Source organism: Neopsephotus bourkii, unplaced genomic scaffold (genome assembly GCF_033783945.1).
Source record: "Neopsephotus bourkii isolate Nb327-2 ecotype Australia unplaced genomic scaffold, CSIRO-AGI_Nbou_v1 NB_941, whole genome shotgun sequence".
NCBI lineage: Eukaryota > Metazoa > Chordata > Aves > Psittaciformes > Psittacidae > Neopsephotus > Neopsephotus bourkii.
The window spans coordinates 3,785,791-3,804,207 of NW_026901435.1; the positions used below are offsets into that span (position 1 = coordinate 3,785,791).

General features: G+C 44.4%; 1 protein-coding gene and 1 long non-coding RNA gene across 11 annotated transcripts in view; one reads left to right on the forward strand and one right to left on the reverse strand.

Annotated features, from left to right (window-relative positions):
• Positions 1 to 5,584: 5,584 nt before the first annotated feature.
• On the reverse strand, positions 5,585 to 14,993 carry LOC133214945 (uncharacterized). Its single transcript, XR_009726275.1, has 5 exons — positions 14,869 to 14,993; positions 14,402 to 14,533; positions 8,836 to 8,884; positions 8,378 to 8,554; positions 5,585 to 6,879 (listed from the first exon to the last, which is right to left on the reverse strand). It is a non-coding gene; the product is annotated as an uncharacterized LOC133214945 (long non-coding RNA).
• The window catches only part of COL12A1 (collagen type XII alpha 1 chain), a 102,142-nt gene continuing 95,024 nt past the window's right edge, over positions 11,300 to 18,417 (forward strand). For 3 of the 10 annotated variants that reach the window (XM_061358414.1, XM_061358425.1, XM_061358416.1), the window contains exons 1-2: positions 11,665 to 12,092; positions 14,656 to 14,763. In XM_061358414.1, coding sequence (XP_061214398.1) covers positions 14,691 to 14,763 — 73 coding nt within the window. In that variant the 5' untranslated portion in view covers positions 11,665 to 12,092; positions 14,656 to 14,690. The other 7 variants (XM_061358422.1, XM_061358426.1, XM_061358420.1 and 4 more) reach the window with 6 other exon arrangements.

The following is an 18,417-nucleotide window of genomic DNA, read 5'->3' on the forward strand; positions in this document are numbered from 1 at the left end:
AAAACCAAACAAGACTCACAGTCAGCTGCTCAACACCATTTTCTGGGACTGCATTACGAAGCTAGCAGGGAAATTCCCATCTAACTGTTCCCTCTGTATGTGTAATTTGTTGCAGGCATGCCCGCATCCCAGTCTGCCAGGAGGCGTAAACTAAGTGTCTATATTGCCTGTACTGTCTTTAGGAAAATGCAAAAACAGGGCTATGCATCTTCTGTAGGGCTAAAATTAACATAAAGTGTTTGGAAGTATCTGAAGATCTTCAATCTCCCTCCTGGCATTTTATGAGAAGCAGAAAATAAAACAAGCAACATCTATTACTCCTTGCTAATGTGAAGAAATGATCCATTAAAAAGGTATTGAAATGGTCAGTGATATGAAGTCATAGACTGGTAGCAGTTAACACACCCAAACTGTGAGCTCTTCTTGTCTGATTCTACTACTGTAGTGCTCAATTACCATCCTTAAATCAGTATTTTCTGGAGTTAGGTGTTATACTGATATACAATATTGCTCCCTTACTGCTGTCCTACTTCTGATTTGTCTTTAGGCAATACACATGGTATCTTCCGCAAAAGACATTTCCTGTAAACTTTATTTTCAGATTCATGTAAAATTTATTTTTCAGTTACTTTTATTAGAAATGATAGCTATGAGTTTTCTTTATATTTTGCTTTAAAGAATAGGAAAACCTCCTGGAGCTGAGGACACAGGAATGCTGTCCTGGCTTCCTTATCTGGGTTGTTTTAATTGTCACCCCAAAAACATAGGGGGAATTTTCTGCTAGATAGGCAATGAGTACTCCATCTCTTCCATTTCCCTAGCCCTCCTATTTTGCATTATTTAAGCTTTTAAAGTTATATGGCTTGAAGGTTAACAAAGGTTAGTAATGTGCCAGCTTTGGCAGAATGGAAAAAACCCAGCAACTTGGTTTTGCTACTGTAAGAGAAATAACTATTCAAACAATAATCAGATTAAACAGATAAAGATTAAATCCTCAGTATTGCAGTTCTAGGTTACACAATCCTTTCTGAGACTCCAGATGTACAGACTATGGTTTACTTTGTTCCTTTGGAAGGCAGCTCAGAACTATCTGCTCTTAGAACTGTGCCCTGGGCTACGTTTTCTTGGCTGCTGAATGTAAGTGTAAGTCCAATTAGCCTGATGCTCATAAGCATTTCCCCATTAAAACTCTGAGGACTAACAGTATCATAGCACGGGCTTCCTAAAAGACACCATGAGAAAAGTTCAGAAACCCTCAGAAGTAAAAAGAATACACCAGAGAGGTCTCAAAGAGTACAACGTTATCTGTACTTTCCTTTTTTTCTTTTTTGAGATCTCAGAGTAAAAACACCACTTCTCTCACCTTTGTGTCAGTGCTCTGAGCTATGTGGAAGGGTGATGATAGGGCGTTTTTGCATCTTTCATATTAAGCAGCCCTTCCTTAATCACCCAGGGTTTCCCAATCCCGTTATGCATCAAAATGCTGGAGGCTGACCTTCACAGCTACTAGGGTGAATCAGACTTCCAAAGAGAAAATCAATCTGATCAACCTGACTTGACCCTAAATAAGGTAGTCAGGGGATGAGTAAGTCAAAACGAACGTATCTTTTCATGTGCATGCTTGTGCAATTATTTTTTTTAACAAGTTCCTTTTAACAATAACAGAACCTTCCTCTGGTCTGACTTGTCTGAGACTTTCCACTTATTTTTTCAGTACTTGGTCAATTCTGCTGTAAAAATAATGGTCTGTCCAGAAGTGCAACCTGAGGAGAATCCCTTGGTTACACTGTACTTTTACTGAATGTGAATATTCAAGTCTTCGAAGTCGGTGGGCAGCACACACGGAATGTGATACATTTTGGTCTTGTCTCAATATTTCTCAAGAGTTGCTCTTATTATTTACAGGTTTTCTATCAGACTAACTGATCACAGGCTTCCCTGAAACACACGCGAAGCTAAAGCATGTTGGTATCTATTTTCTCAGAAAGAGACGTCCTCACACACACACACACAAAAAGGAAATGGCCTGATTCCTGTTTATAAATGTTGTGGTAAGCCAGACTCACTCTTGGGGGCTGGAAGGTACTAGAGAGAAGTGTGTTATCCCACTGAGTTCCCAGTCAGGCAGTCCTAGTTTTAGCTCCTTGGGGAATACCATTATCTGTAGTCAGTTCACAAAATACTCCCATGGCATATAGCCTATTGTGTCCTACAGAACACTGCCAAAGAGGAATGAATTTCTCCTTTGGTAATGTGTTTCTTTCTTTGAGCTCCTAATCCACGAATCTGACCTTTCTGAAACATAAGGATCTTTCCTGTGTCTGGTTTATGTGGTGTGTGTAACTATCTTTTCTCTCCCTCACCAGTATTTCACTGTTTTATTGTTATGTTACTGGCTTTGGTATTTTCATTAGTGAAAACGTCTGTCTCTTGTCTTGTTGTGTCTTTGCTGGCTGCAGAAAAGCAAGATGCTGTCCTGTGGGCATGGAAATAAATTGGAAAGGGATGCTGTCCTAAGATCCGATAATATTTAAACTTTACACATACCAGAACATGGGAAGAAACTGCAATGGAAAAGACAACAGGAGGTTCCTACTCCCAGATTAATATTCCTCTAAGAGCTATGCAGATCCTCTGGAATCACTCTCATCAATGGGATGGTAACATTATGCATAGATACTCAGAAATGCTTTGTGGAAGAAAAGGGAAAGAGGTAGATTTGGTGCTGGCAGAGCTTTTCTCACATGCTGAGGCAGTTTGTTCCCAAGAGCAGCTCCTGTTCCTACAGGTGTGCAACAAGGAATTTGTTATTCCATCGGGACCTTTAAGCTACAAATGTGTTCTTTAATTGAATTATGTATGTTTATTTAATATCTAACTGGTTCCACATTGTTTCATCTCCACATGAGCACTTACTCTGGATGACTAATGCCCTGGGACTTGAAGTTCCTAATGGAAAGGCTGTCACACACGTGCAATCTTATCTACCATAACACTATGCAAAAGGGAATTTTATAATTAAACCATTTTAATGATCTCTATTGCTCAGTGGGAAGTTACAAGTCCCAAAGGAGCCAGGCCAAATTTGTTATCAAGGTTTAGTCAGTCGTCTCTTAGGAGCAGTAGGGCACATTTTGCTAAATATAGTGCATTTGCTAATATGTGCCATGTGTGGACCATTGCACTGGGGCCATTGTGCCACAGAGCTGGAGTGCAGTGCACCAGGAGGTTAGTACACCTTCTCCCTTTGGCTGGGACTTTCAGAAATAAGAGCCTAAACATAGACTCCTAAAATCCATATCCAGACATTCACACAAATAGCCTATTTTTTTTCAGAAGAGCAATACCAAGAAATGCTCTTCTACTAAAATCATAATATAGGAAAGACTCTTACAACAACAAGAAGAAAGGATTTTATTATTTCTGGAAATAATACTCAAATATATGGCCAGATTAATGGGAAAAGAAGAGGGGAGACACAACTTTTGTTTACTCCTGCTTAATAAGTTATGGGGTGTAAATACAGTTTCTGAAAGGGAGTCACAAAACTTGGGAGTGGTACAGGAGAGACATCAACTATATGGCTAGGCAGTAAAAGCTGCATATGGTGTATTTTACAGAGTTAGGCAGGAACCTCTGTCACAATCTTAACCTCTCCCTTCAGGTCTCAGATCCAAAAGTAGATGGGTGGAGAGTGGAAATCACTACTATTTAAACATCTTTTGATCACCATCAGGACCATTTGCTGGTCTCATTCTGATTCCCAGTAAACAGGTATTTACTTGAGCAGGCTACAGAGCAACAGGAGACTTGGCGACAAAAATATAAAGTTGAAAAGTAAAAGTGCTCAATCCAGTTGCCTAAACTTAGGTGTCTAACACCATCTCAGGCTACATTTGAGGCACTTGCTTGGGGCTGGCAAATACAACCGAGGAGCTCAGGAGACTTGCACACTTGTGTAATAGTACCTGGGAGCCCGTGGCACTCAAAACAGTACTGGGCTTTGGGTCCTAAGTGGGTCCTTTTGAGTCCACTTCTGCTTCCTAAGTGGTCTAGTACAGTTCAAGATGTATGTGTGTCCTCAGTGGTAGCTGGCAGCATCGCAAGAGGTCTCAAGTTCTACAAGGTGCTTAAACGGCTCTAGAGGTCAGTGTGAAAGCAGCTGAGCCAAGCCCTGTGGATGGTGGGTAGCTAAACTGTTCAGGCACTGATGAGTTCATTAACTAGATCTTCATCAGCCAATGCAGAAGTTTAGATGCTGGGCTCACATGCAGGCACCTAAATGTATCTTAACCCAGAGCCAAATGCCACCTGAGGTGACCATGCAGGACAGAGTAATGGGTGCAGCTGATGAGCTCAAGCAGTAACGCTGTGAAGGTAGAGCATGTGTCAAGAAGCACAACCCCTGCCTGACTTCTTGCCTTCTCTGGAGGTTAGAGAAGCAGATTCTGTAGTTTTTATTAGCAAATAAGGTCCTAACAACTACTCCTAGCATAAAGAAAGGGGCCTCATCTTGCAGCTGCTGCTGGTTTTAATTGGGAAAGAAGATTGGGAAAAAAGGTTGCTACTGCCTAGCAATCCCAGACACAGCTACAGGCTGGGCAGAGAAGAGATTCAGAGCAGCCCTGTGGAGAAGGACTTGGGGGTGCTGGTCGATGAGAAAATGAACATGAGCCGGCAGTGTGCGCTTCCAGCCCAGAAAGCCAACCGTATCCTGGGCTGCATCAAAAGGAGTGTGACCAACAGGTCGAAGGAGGTGATCCTGCCCCTTTACTCTGCTCTCGTGAGACCTCACTTGGAGTATTGTGTGCAGTTCTGGTGTCCTCAGCATAAAAAGGACATGGAACTGTTGGGACAAGTCCAGAGGAGGGCTGTGAGGATATCAGGGGACTGGAGCACCTCCTGTATGAAGATCGGCTGAGAAAGTTGGGGCTGTTCAGCCTGGAGAAGAGAAGGCTACGTGGAGACCTCATAGCAGCCTTCCAGTATCTGAAGGGGGCATATAGGGATGCTGGGGAGGGACTCTTCATTAGGGACTGTAGTGACAGGACAAGGGGTAGCAGGTTAAAACTTAAACAGGGAAAGTTTAGATTGGATATAAGGAAGAAATTCTTTCCTGTTAGGGTGGTGAGGCACTGGAATAGGTTGTCCAGGGAGGTTGTGAATGCTTCATCCCTGGCAGTGTTCAAGGCCAGGTTGGAGGAGGCCTTGGGTGATATGGTTTAGAGCGAGGTGTCCCTGCCCATGGCAGGGGGGTTGGAACTTGATGACCTTAAGGTCCTTTCCAACCCTAACTATTCTATGATTCTATAATCATGGTGTAGTAAAGCCCCATGTTGTGATGTGCCTTTAGCAGCTTGTTATCACCTAAATACACTTCAAAGAGCAGTGGGCAGAGAGTAAAGGATCAGCAGGTCAGACTTACCAGCTGAACATTTGCACCCTAGAAAATGGAATAACAAAGGATAGAAAGAACCTCGGTGGGGTCTGAGAGTGTAATTTTGTTTAAAAGTTCTAGGCAGTTTTTATATATATATAGAGAGGGTTTTTTTGGTGTTTTTTTTTTTTTTTTTTTTTGTTTTTTTTTCCAAAACAAATAAGAGGCACTGGAGTTAGTAGCAACCGTGTTTCCCCAGAGGCAAATATATTATAATGGAAATCAGGACAATGCCAAAACCAAGACAAGTTCAATAAACTGGGTGGCTAAAAACTAACAGAGTAGTGTAGCCAGCTGGAAATCAACCAAGAGAGCAGAGAAAAGGGCATATGAAAAAAGACATTTTAACAGCTTCTTGTTGTAGGCTGTAGAGGTGATGATACACAAGAGAGACACGGAACTCCAACAGGTGAAAAAGGCTGTCAGCAAAGAGTGGCCAGGAGCTTTCAAGTAATTTTTAAGAGTAGAAAAAGCCCCCAACAGTTTTCTGTTTACACAACAGAGTGCTTCTGATACTGACGCACAGGGCGACATCTATTTATAATCCAAATAAATCTTATGTTCTGGTATTTGAACTATCAGCATTCAACATACTGGAAAGCAGCAGCCACAAGGCTTCATTAAGAAATGCTGTTTTAATCTGCATTGTTTTGTTCTGTGTGTTTTCCTCTTCAGTCACTATCCAATCATGACTTGTGCAAAAGAAACATTTTTTTTTTTATAAAGTTAGCTCATGTGGAGTTCATAAGTGTCCTGACAGGTAATCCCTAGGCAGTGCTCTTAATGCCCGCAAACTAAACTCTTGCCTGACTCTTTTTTTTTCACAAGACCTCAAACTTTCCATGTGTCCATCAATACCTGTGATAGATGACATGCATGGAAGTGTCTGCTTGGGTCCTGTGTATTTGCTGGCCATGTCCTGGCTCAAAGTTTGCCTCTTGTGTCCTTTCTTTTGGAGAGGTAAGAGCTGTGGTTAATGCCACAGCCTCCCAGTCTGGGTATCAAGGCACTGAGATTGGGAGGGTGGGGGGAAGAGGGGAGCAGGAATGATGATGAGCATGGAGTCCGTCTCTCCTGAAGTTTAAAAATGGTCAAAGAATTACATGACTGTCAAGTGCAGACATACTGTAACAGCAGTATGTGTTTAGCAAGACTGGTGGGGGCTGTATGTCTGGAAGTCACATTAGGAAGGAATCTCCCAGTCCTGGTTCTTTGTTCCCAGGGAGAAAGTTTGCAGAGATGCCAGTAAAGCAGACAGTTAATTTTCTTTGCTAAACTGGGACTGTTTTTGTGGAATTATCCAAACATACAGGCTTCTCTGGTGTAGGTTTTTCTTCCTAAATATTTTTTTCTTTCATTTCAGAATAGACTTTTACTCTGTCAATCTAACTTATTCCTGACAGCTGCGCTCATAGTCCAGCTATGGACAACATGCAACTCACCTAGAACAAGTTATTATCTGTTGTCAGGCACTAGGAAACAGCTCCCCAGAGTGCTGTTAATACTTCAGTATGATATTGAGGGTTTCTCTTTGAAGCCCTGGTGTTCTTTAAATAATGGGGGATGAATTAAATGGCCTCTCAGGATCTCTTCCATTCTCATTTACGATGGTTCTGTGCGTTTGTACTGGATTCGCTTGTCAGAGTGTTTAAGCTTTTGAATGTTTGTCTTGCTGAACTGACAGGAAGTTTGGGGGTGACCTTTACGTCTGCTAAGCCTTCTTGGAAAGATGTACATGAAGAGAAAGTGAAGCAGCAGCTGATTATTCACCCTTCATAGCTTCCCTCTGACCTGCTCCTCTCTCAGGAAATCACAGCATGCTCTATACTCAGTGCCTTTTGTGCCAGTGGGGGAGAGAAGGACAGCATCAGGGGCTGGCCTGATTAAGATTCTCCCATTATCATTTATTATTCCACTGTCTGTAACAATGGGACCAGGTCACTCATTAGCTAACACAACTTGAACCTTTAACACCTTTGGATTCAAGCACAAACTTATCTTTGCCATAAGCCTACCTACCACCTAAACAGACCCTGCTGTCAGAATATATACTTATATTTTATGACACAGAAGTACCAAGAAAAGTTAGCAAAAAGTTCCTTTTCAGAGCTTGGCACTCCACCATTTCAGACTTTGCTGCTGATTAATATTGTGTGCTACTTTGTAGGGAATAATTACATTGAAATAGTTGAAGGGTTACCAACTGTAGGGGAACCCATGGCTATTAATCTTTCATCATATGCGGAATCCAAATAAGTACTCAGAGAACATGGCGTTATAAAGTTCTGCAAGTAGCAGATAGTGACTTTTAAAAGTGTTTTGATTTTTTAAAATGATGTGTTTCCTCAGTGTATGTTCTTTCACTGGGGACCCCTCAGCCACATGGAGAAGAAGAATGCTTAGACCAGCATCTGCAAGCCTCTGTGGCTAGTCCATTGCTCTGATGGGAACAGTTGTGTTAAGACATAATGTGATACCTGATAAATATCCAGGGTCACTGTCCTCAGTTAATTTATTTTCTTGCCCTCTTTAATCAAGCAAGATCTGTACTGGCTTCATTAGGGAATGCTTACTAAATAGATCAAGATTCTGTTGTGAAATAAAGAACCAGCTTCAGAATGTTTTGATATAAACCATGTTTGTGTGTATATATGAAAAGGACTATAAAATCATTGCATCTCTCTTTTTTTCCAATTTTGGTATTAAAGATGTAATATCTTTAAAAAAATTAAGGCCTACAAATTAACTGGCTTTTGTAAGACCAAATCATATCAAAGGGCCAGTTCCTTTCTATTTATACCTCTGCTTTTTAATGATCTATTCGCTTTTCTAGTTCTATTTATTCGGAGCCACAATAATTTCTTACTTTCAAAGCATTACATGATGGTAAAAATCAGTTACAGACATTAAAGAAATAAATAGTTGCTAAGGAAAACATACCTGGTGAGGCAGATAATTATTTCATGGCTGTAATACTCTCCAGGGATGCTGCTTCCGTAGTTGTTCCACTAAATGAGTATATTTCAGATAGGACTAGTCCTCTCTGAACACTGCTAATATAAGAAGCCATTCTTCATTATGAGAGGTCAGACTAGTACTGCTCTCTGAATACCAGCTCTGAAATGAAATTATCCAAACAAACAAACACCAGACTGAGTTCCTCTCATGCCATTGACTGGAAACCTCTTAAAGAAGGGCAGGGCCTGGAGGAAGCCATTTGCTGTATTTTGTCCTCCATTTTATGGATGCAGATACAATGCTGTGCAACATTAACTTTATGACAGATTTAATAGGGAATATATAAAATACACTGGAAAATTGTCCTTTGTGTTGTAAGGCACGGATGGGCCTCCTAAAATGACTGTGCTAAGATAATGGAAATGATATTCAAGGTTTACCGTCCTGAAATGCAGAATGTCCTATTTTATTCTGTCCTGGCAATGCAGCCTGAGGAAACAAAAAAAGATGCCAGAAACACAAAGTAGCTTGAATTACTCTAGACCCCAAACCAGCTAAAAATTTCTAAGACATTCCAGGTTATCTGCAATAGTAATATCACATACCTACACCAGAAATGGCCAATATTATTACAAGCATAAGTATTAATTCAAATCTTGATTTTTGTACTTAAATTTGTCACTGTTTCAATTTATTCAGCTTAGATAGCAAAGAAAATTGCAGAGTTGGAGTGCATGGTCTTAATGTGTTTAACACTTGTCTAAGAAACAAGCAGACAGGAGAGTGTTAGTAAATGTTTATGCATTTCAGAAATGCCTTCTGCATCACATACTATGTACTGAGACTATGAATGTACATAGCAACAGAGCTGATTGAAAACAACCCATTTAATTATGTTGACGTATGGAAGGACACACTCTAAATGCAATTCACTGGTGTATTTTACATGGAAAAGACCTTAGGATAAATATAGTTAGAATAGTTAGAACAAAGAGTTAAAGACAAGGATGAAATCCTGCTGCCCTTGGAGCCAATGCATTATTTGCTTTTGCCAGCTCTAAGTCTTAATTAACACAGGGAAATTAAGCATAGCTGGTCAGCTGAGAGGAATGGGAAATGGTCCGCTCAGCAGCTCTCAGTCTGTGAGGGAGGCTGTGTGAGATTATCACACCCTTGACAGACCCATTGATTTCAAAGTCTCTGCTCATATAAATACAGTTGTAGATTTGTAGCAAATTATTTAAAGATTTTAAAATAATTGTTCTGAGTGGTTTATCTTTTAAATACAATAATACATATTTTTTTTACCCTTGTTATTTGCATTGATTTTAACTATTGACATAGAATCTCAGTTATCTTCTGATGAAAAACTCCATAGTACATTGCAAAAAAAAAACCAAACACCTTTGCAGTGCGTAAGTGACAAAAATACCTAACTTTCATTAATTAAGTTCCTATGGAAGGATATTTCATTGTAACCCCTTATGTCCATTCTTCGGAAACTATTGTTCACACCACATTTATACTGGTGTTCTTGGTGATTTCATTCAGGAAATTAAATTGAAAATTAAAATAGTATTACTTCTTAGAAATAATGCTTTTATGTATAAAATCTGGATAGGAAGAAATTAAATTCCTCATGCCGAAATGCCAAAAGAGAAAATCCAACTCAACAGCTGGGCAAGGATGTTAATAGGTCAAGAGTATTTGAAAGTTTATCAGCGAATGAGATGTTGCTCCTGGAAAGTGCATTTTATCAATACCAGACAGCTGAAGCTGTGGCATGTCCCCGAGAGTAGCTGACTCACTTCCAAAGTGTCTGGAAATGCCAGTACATGGCTTCTGGTGGATACTTTCTTTCCAGCGTTTGGGTTCTCATGCAGATGATTGGCTTGGTACAGAAAAGAAGACAACCTTATTCAGGTTAGGAGAGACAAGTCTTCCCCTTGACATGTCCTTAATCTCCTGATCCTGTGAGAAAATGCCCCGGTAAACTATCAATCCCCCCTATCTAGCCCTTCCACCCAGGCTGAAACTTGCCCTAATTGCTCTGCAACTCACGTCTGTGCTCGAAGCTGACAAGGGACCAACACGACCCTGAAATCTTACCGACCTCTCCAAACAGGGGCTGGGAGTTTGTCGGGTGTTGCCCCCTTCCCGGTTTTGTTTTCCTTGCAGCCCCTTCCCCTCCTAAACTGCTTTCTAACTCCAGTGGCCGGGGAAACCTCGGCAGAAGGGCGGGCGGTAGCTAGTGCCCTCCGTTGCCGCCGGGGGGCGCCCCTGCATCGCGAATGGGCCGGCGGCGGAGCCGTGAGGTACCGCAGCGGCTCCCCCTGCATCCCGCTCCCAGACCAACTCTCCGCATCTCGACTGTGCCGACCCGCTCCGCGGGGACGGCGACACTCCGTGCTTTAGCCCGAAGGGGTCCCGGAGGAGCCTGTTCTGAGAGCGTTACGAGGGACGTCGTTCCTCACGGATGCGGGAGCAGACCCTTAGGGCTCGTAGCCCCTGGAAGCCCTGTCTGGCTCCGGCGGAGCGACCGTCAGGGGACCGTGTGTCCTGCCGTGTCATCGTCGGGCACGGCGCGCTGCAGATGCCAGACCGCGCCGCACGCCGCGGGCAGGCTCCCGGGAACAAGAGAGGGGAAACCCTCGGAGAGCCTCTCGCCAAACAGGCTGCCCTGTTTTGGAGGGTGTAGTTTCATTTGGAAGCATACAGTTTCAGTCAGGGGCCACGGGCGCGGGTTTGTCCGCAGGGTGCAAAGGAGAAGGCTGTGGGGGGCTTACACCCCGTCTCCTCTGTCCCGGGGAGCCACAACTGCCCCGCTACCGGCGGCGCTCGAAGCGACACACCTATATGCTGAAGGGGGTGGTTTTACTTAGGTAGGAGGCACAGGATGAAGGCCAGACACACCTGAACCGTGTCAAAATGACTATGCTCTTTTTGCCCCTAAGGCTGCCGGCCGCGGCACCGGCGCTACCCGCGTTTAGCTGCACGGCTGTCCCGGGGAACGGCCCCGGGGAGGGAGTCAGCGAGGGGGGAAACACGGGGACTGCGTGGAAACCCCCGCTCGGGGACACCTTCCTCGCCGCCGTCCCTCGAAGCCGTCCCCAGAGACTCAGTTTTTCCACTGCCCTCCCGTGTCCTCCGCCTTTGGGAAGCCGAGGCGGGGGAGAAGAAGGGAGGGGGCGGCGGGCCGGGCCCCTGCCTCCGGGCGCGCTGCCGCGGCGGCCGCCCGCCTCATGCCGCAGGAATGCGCGGAGGTATGCGCCAGTTTCCAGAAGTGGATCCCCTTCCTTGCTGGAGCAGAGCAGCGCATATATCACCCGGTGGCAGCAGTCCACCTTCCCTTCAGTTTCGTAACCGCTTACGAGGGTAAATTGAGAGTTGGGAACAGCCCTCTATTAAGTAGCAGATTGAGAAGAGGTTCTTCCCACTTGGAGAAGGCAAGTCTTCCCAGACAGACCCCTCGCATCGGGAGCTACAGTAATCCAGGCGCCTCCTCTGTGCTCAGCTATTGCCGCTGCTTCTCCTCCTCCTTCGCCGTCGCTGCTACTTGCTGCTCCCTCCACAAGGTGCCTCTGGAGCTTCATCCTTTCTTCTCCCTTTATCCAGGCTCGACGGCTGCTGCTGCTGCAGGCACCGCCAGAGGAGCTGCCCTGCCACCGGCTCCGGCCCCCTGCAGCCGCCCCAGAAGGTCTGTGCCCGCGCAGGAGCGGGGACCCCCTGCCCTCCCCTCGGCCGCCCCCCTCCTCCTGCACGTACCCACCACGCACACAGCTCCTTCTTTAAGCTTTATGGCTGAGGTTGGCAGTGCGGGCTGAAGGCTGGCACAGAAAGGTGGAAAGAGCGTCTGTGTGTCTCTGCGTGTGCGCGCTGGGCATGCCAGCGCCGGCTTGCGGGCGTGTGGCCGGCGAGGTGGAGGAGAGGCGCAGAGCGGAGCGCCCCGAGGGGCTGCTGCCTATCAAGGCCCCGGCAGGGCACCGGGGAGCCCTGCGGTGGCGGTGTCCGGGCCGCGCTGGCTCCCTCCGGTAGGAAGCTCCAGGCGGAGCCTGGTGTCAGCGCCCGGCGAGCCTGCAGGCACGCTACTGCTGCGGCTTTGGCAGGAGCTCTCGCTTCCGTCCCTCGTGTGTACAGCTGCCGGTGATGCTTTCTCCTCTTTCCAAGGTGGTTTTTTTAATGCCTTTGATAGGTAGTGTTTTTTGATTGTTGTATTTTTTGTTTGTTTTTCCGGTGTCGTTTTCGTTTATGTTACTTTTTCTTCTTGAAAGAGGTAAGCGTTGTGCGCTGTGTGGTTTGGAAATGCTTTGGCTAAGCTTTTCTAGGTCGAATTAGTGTGAGGTTGGTCTCGCATTGGTGAAAGACCGTGTTTGGGTTCTTTTTTTTTTTTTTTTGTTATGATTATTTTTTGTTTGGAAGTGGTTTCTAAAGATCATTGAGAAAACCTTTAGTCCTGACACAGTCTGCTTATGTGTCTGATGAGCCAGAAAGAGGACCTTCCCTCCGCCGCGTCCAGGCTTCCGCACTCCTAAGTTTGCGAGATGTTTCTAGGTGGGCAAATGAATGCTGTGGCTGAGATGTTTTATATTTTAACAGAAAAATACGTATCAGAAATGGCAGACCTGCAGCAGCAGTCAACTTTTAGATGCCTTTATGAGCTGATTAATTTCTGTTGCTCTTCGAAAGGATCAAAAGATGGCACTCGAAGCCCACACGACATTTCCATGACAAAAGTCAGTTTACGTTTTTAGGCAATCCTTAAACTAGCTGCAGAGCACTGTAGGTGTGCTCAGGGACGCCTGTTTCCCACACAGGAGAGTGATATGACTTTGGAGCTTTTGGAATAATTTAATGCTAACCATGCTATTTCTTGTGTTAGTGGCAGGGAGTTGTTAACATTAATATTGCTCTTCTGTTTAGCCACTGGAAGTATCACTGGACTGAAACCATTGCTTAGTTTTTCTTCAGGCTCTTGGTATTTTTATCTGCAGCACAGGCATTTGACTCAGGCAAGTACATACAGCTGCCTGGCAGAAACCTGTTAAGTTCAGTGTCAGTAACTGAGAAATTCTTAGGTCTCCATAGCATCTCCTCACTAAATGTGTCTTGCTGGTTAGTTCTCTAGATGGCAGAAGCATATTATTTCCCCCTTCAGCTGTTTCTGTGGACTAATGATTTATGCATGTTTCTCTTGTTTCGCTCTTGGCACCTTCCTGATAAAATCTGTTGCCTAATTGCTTTTGGAATTCTCTTTCCTCCAGCCTAATTATGATATGTGATGCATTTATGGACTTTATTCAGATAAATTACCCCTCCCCTACTTTCCACAATAGAAAACCCCAAACTTCATGAACACTTATATGCATATGTGATGAGGACTGTTCGTATTAACCTTTACTTAGACAAGGAAATAATCTGGAAGTTTTACTGGGGTAATATGGGAGTAATTTGAGGTGACCTAGAGCGTATAGTTATGAAGGTAGAGATGCTTACAACTGGGAACCACTAATTTGGCCTAATCCCATCTATTTTGCTAGACAACCAGTAGTGATGGCAAGACTCTTTCATCTGCCTGCTTTCCATAGTGTATTTTAAATCTATTTTCTCTCAGGACATGTAAATGAATTATCAGATGTTGAAACATCGTGGCTAGACAGATGTGTCAGGTTTTAGCTGTGTGTTGCACACACTTCTGTATAATCTATTTCAGACCAAGAAATGAATAGCATATTTGTGAGCAGAACCCCTCAAAAAAATTTTATTACTGCCTTGAGACCACTAAAACACAGCTAAGTAAGTGCTTCAACAGTTATGAAAAAGGAGCCGAATAAAATCTCCAGCTGAAAGAGACATTTAGTTGATCCAAGGCAGGAATGACCTCTGAATTAGCTATCATCTCACTCAGCGATGAAGTCATGGAGCTCCCTCCTGGCTCCTGCCTGTGCAGAGGCATGGATCTTCATTGCGCTTCCCTGATCAAATTAGGTTAAAGCCGTGTGTGCTCACTGAGATTGGAAAGGGTTCAGCAACAAAAGTCACATTATTGTGAGACGAGACTCTCCAGTTAGTCATGCAGATCTGTCATCGTCTTGGACAGCTTTCAAGTCTAGAGGTTTCAACCTGGTCCTGTGGGTGGGGCTGGGGATAAGGGAACAAAGCAAAATCCACGGTTTGTCTTTTTTATGTCTCATGAATACACCCACACAATCCTCTAATCCATGCATATCATTTCCTTCTCCTTTCTCCCCCCATCACTGCAGATTCATTCATGTTGTTGTGATCTGAAAGGGCAGAAATGAAGACAGCGCTCTGCTCAGCAGTCGCTGCTCTGTGTGCAGCCGCCCTCCTCTCCTCCATCGAGGCTGAAGGTAACCTCCCCTCCTGCCCCCTTGCCCCCAGTGCCCTCCTGACCAGCAAACCTCCCACCCAGACTTTGAGCTATGGGCTCTCTCTCTGTTTTTAAGTGTAACTACCTCGCATTCTCTCTTTCTCTCCTTCAGAGAAATGCCTCTTCTTCCTTGCCCAGCTCCTTCTGTGCTCTGTTTCTCCCGGCTAGTCAGCCGGATGGTAGCTCCCTCTCTGTCTCTCTGGTGTGCTGTCCACACCACCTCACAGACAGGACATGGGCCACCTCGGTGCAGTGCCCGAGGAGCCCACTGCCAGTGGACAGCCTGGCACAGCCGGGGCCTGCGGTGCTGCCCCTATGATGGATAGAGAATGGCCAGGCTCTGTGCTGTAGTCTCATTTAGTTGTGTTGAGAGAGGAAACGGAAAACTCACCACCCAGCAGCCCACAGCTTTGAAATAAAATACTCCAACAGAGTCTGGCTCTCTGCGCCTGTGTGTTTTGTCCTGGCTGGAACCCCTGCCCTGCTGGCCTGCTGGCTCACCAGCATCCCCAGCTTAGTAGGGCGACCCCCTGCTGAGCCCTGGGGTAGCTGGACCCTCCCTTGGGGTGGTTTGGTCTCTGTGTTGGTTTTATTAGGGGGACTGCCACCACCATGGCATATGGCCTGGGCACCACTGCAGGGTGGCTGTGCCTGGGCCAGGCCTTGCTGTAGCAGTCAGGGCCTGAAGGCTTTGGCATGTATGTGGCGCCGTCACCCACAGCGAGGCCTTTCTTCTTCTCCTTTTTCTCCTCCTCCTCTTTTCAGTCTCTGGATGTTGAGGTCTTTGTCAGCCCATGACAGTGTCCTGTCTCTGGCTGCAGAGACCCATCATGGGTCTGGGGAGACCCATCATGGACACTATACTCACTACAGTGTGGCTCAAAATGGCCTGGCCCTGGTGTGTTTGCCTTCCCAGTGGATTAACGGCATGTGTGCTGACAACCGCCCCAATCACCATTTGTGGGAGCTGCCTGGCTTTGGTCATAGTAATAGTGTTTCTGCCAGCAGTAGCTGCCAGGAGAAATAGGGATGCTGAACATCCTGTGCTGAAATGACTTGCTTGACCTTCAGGATGTGACCATCGTAGGGTGAACAGAATCACTGGCTGTGAACTCCCTGGGATTTACTGGAAGAAAAACCAGAAGCCAGCCAACTGATAATTTTTTAACCCCTTCCTTCTCTTTCTGTATTGAACCAGAACAAATTCTCTGATCGTGGCCTGTGTTAAGCTTCTGTGTCTGGACTTGGTCACTTTGGCTGATGGCTTCTAAAAGCATGCTGTGTCAGAGATGTCTCTGGGGCATTTGCTCCCCCAACAGTGGTACTTGCTTGGGGCATGCAGATGTAAAGTATACTGGCTTTCTGGAAATAATGACATTTCTGCCAGCAGTGCAACATCTGGTCACTCTAGGAGAGAATCAGCTTGCTGCCTCCCTCTTGAGCTGCATTATTGTTGGCTGAGGAGCCAAAAAAGGTCATTTGAAGTCATCTCAGAGTTGCATTTGCAGGACCGCCATGCCAGAGAAAGCAAAGAAAGCAATGGACAGTTTTGATGGAGGAAGGGAGTGGATGTATTTGCATGTATTTCCCCATGTTAGGAGGGAGCTCACTCTGAACTGGAGTAATGCTGCTGTTGTTCTGCACCAGGGATTATGTGTGTGGAGTAGGTTATTTCAAAATGTAAGTGAAGGTGTTTTATTTAGCTGTAGTGTTGACTAAACCAGTCATAGCTTGAGTACTGTTAATGAAGCTACAAACACGTATTTGGAGAGGCACACTGTTATTTAATAATGGCAAAAATAGATGCATTGCCAGACAAGATGGCCAAGCTTTAGCTCTCAGGTTGAAGGATGTGCCATTAGTAAACAAAACTGATCTTGTGAGTTGTAGAGTGCTCCTGGATAGGGCCTGCATTACTCTGCATTCGGAACTGTGTATTAAGTAAAATATCTAGTTCACCGTGATTTTTTTTTTTTTTTATGAGAAACTTCTTCCAGCTTCAGAGTCTTGAGGTAAGAACAGAAATGTCTTGATCAGGAAGTGCAGTGAGAAATAGTGGTGCTGAAAATGGAGATTCAAAGCTAGGAGTACCTTAAGACTTTGGTGGAAATTGCTTTTGTAAAGCTTTTTTTGCAGTATGTTTTTTTGTTTGCATTATACTGGTCATTCTCCTGCACAGTTTTAATTTTGTACTTCAATTTTACATCACCTTGTAAACTGCATGTTGTATCTTATTTAGTTTAGTTCTGGTATCATTACAGCTTAAATGCTGTCTGCTGAATTGACATTCTTCTGTGGACATTTGTCCTTTAGTCTAGTTTTCTAATGTTCAGATTACATTACAGCAAATCTCTATCCCACCAGTCAGTTTTCTGTCCCTTTCCCCCTCTCCGTCTTGCTGTCCCCTCCACTTCTTTCTCTCATTTTGTTTTGTTCCTTTAACTTTCCCTATGGTGTTCACAAGAGATGCAGTTTGAATTTTCTTTCCCTAAGGTGTGGGCAGACATTTGGTAGGATGAAAAAGTGAGAGGAGATAAGGCAGAGGGCCTTTTGATGTGGTAAAGATTGTTGATATAAGGTGGGAAGAAGGAGTGAAAGCAGAGGGAACGAAAATGTTAGTTCTATTTTTCTGTCTTCCTTCAGCTTTCAGTTTTCAGTCTACCTTGGGAGTAGGTCTGGTGTTTATCTGATAATGCTGTTCATAGATTCCTAAATCTTCCAGGATGAAACTGTTTCTTCATCAGCATCACAGCTGCTCTGTGAGTACTTCTGAGAATTGTGCTCTCTTGCTGTTGGCCAGGCAATGAGCTACAGTAATGGTGTCAGAGCTTTTTACACAGACCCAGCAACACAGGGGTTTCTAGCTGGACAATCACTGTAGCAGTAGAGGGTGTAAAAACAACATACAGCCTAAATGCATTCATGGCATTTCACTGGGGAAGCTCTTTGTTTACCCTGCCCACAGGGAAGCAAATCTGTTTTCATGCTCAGCATTTCTGCTCTTTTACAGTGAAATTCTTCTTGTTTTGTTCGCAATCCTTCTGACATCTCTCAGCTTAAACTTATTGTGTATGATGCTATATTTTATGCTGTGTTTAAAGTGTTTTTTGCCTTTTTAGTCCTCCACCATAATACTCCAGTGCATTCCCTGTGTGTCCTCACGCCAAGTTTTCTTTCTGTCTCATTATTTTTTCCATTTGTGTTCACAAAAGCCAGGGGAAAATCTATGTCCTTTTGCTAGATAAGATTTCTTTTCATTATTTAGTCATAGTTAAGCCAGGTAGATTAGTATGTGAATAGCCTGTTCGTTATAATCTTAAGGTAATGCTGTGATGATGTCGTGGCTTGTGTAGTACCTTGCATTTCCCATTAATGGGATTTTAAAAGGCACAGGAAAGGAATGAGGAAATCGTTGGTTCTGTGTGACCCCACTGAGACTGTGAATGTGCTGACTTTTCAATGTAACAAAGCTTCTCGTTGTTAAATGAGAAAAAGTTTCTCATGTAACAAAGCTTGTGTTGAGTACATTAATTTTCATTGACTGAATGGTTTAGAGATGATCAAGGATAGCTGAAACTTTTGAAGTTAACTACCTGTTTGCTTTGGGACTGGCTGGTGGGACCATTATTTTGTT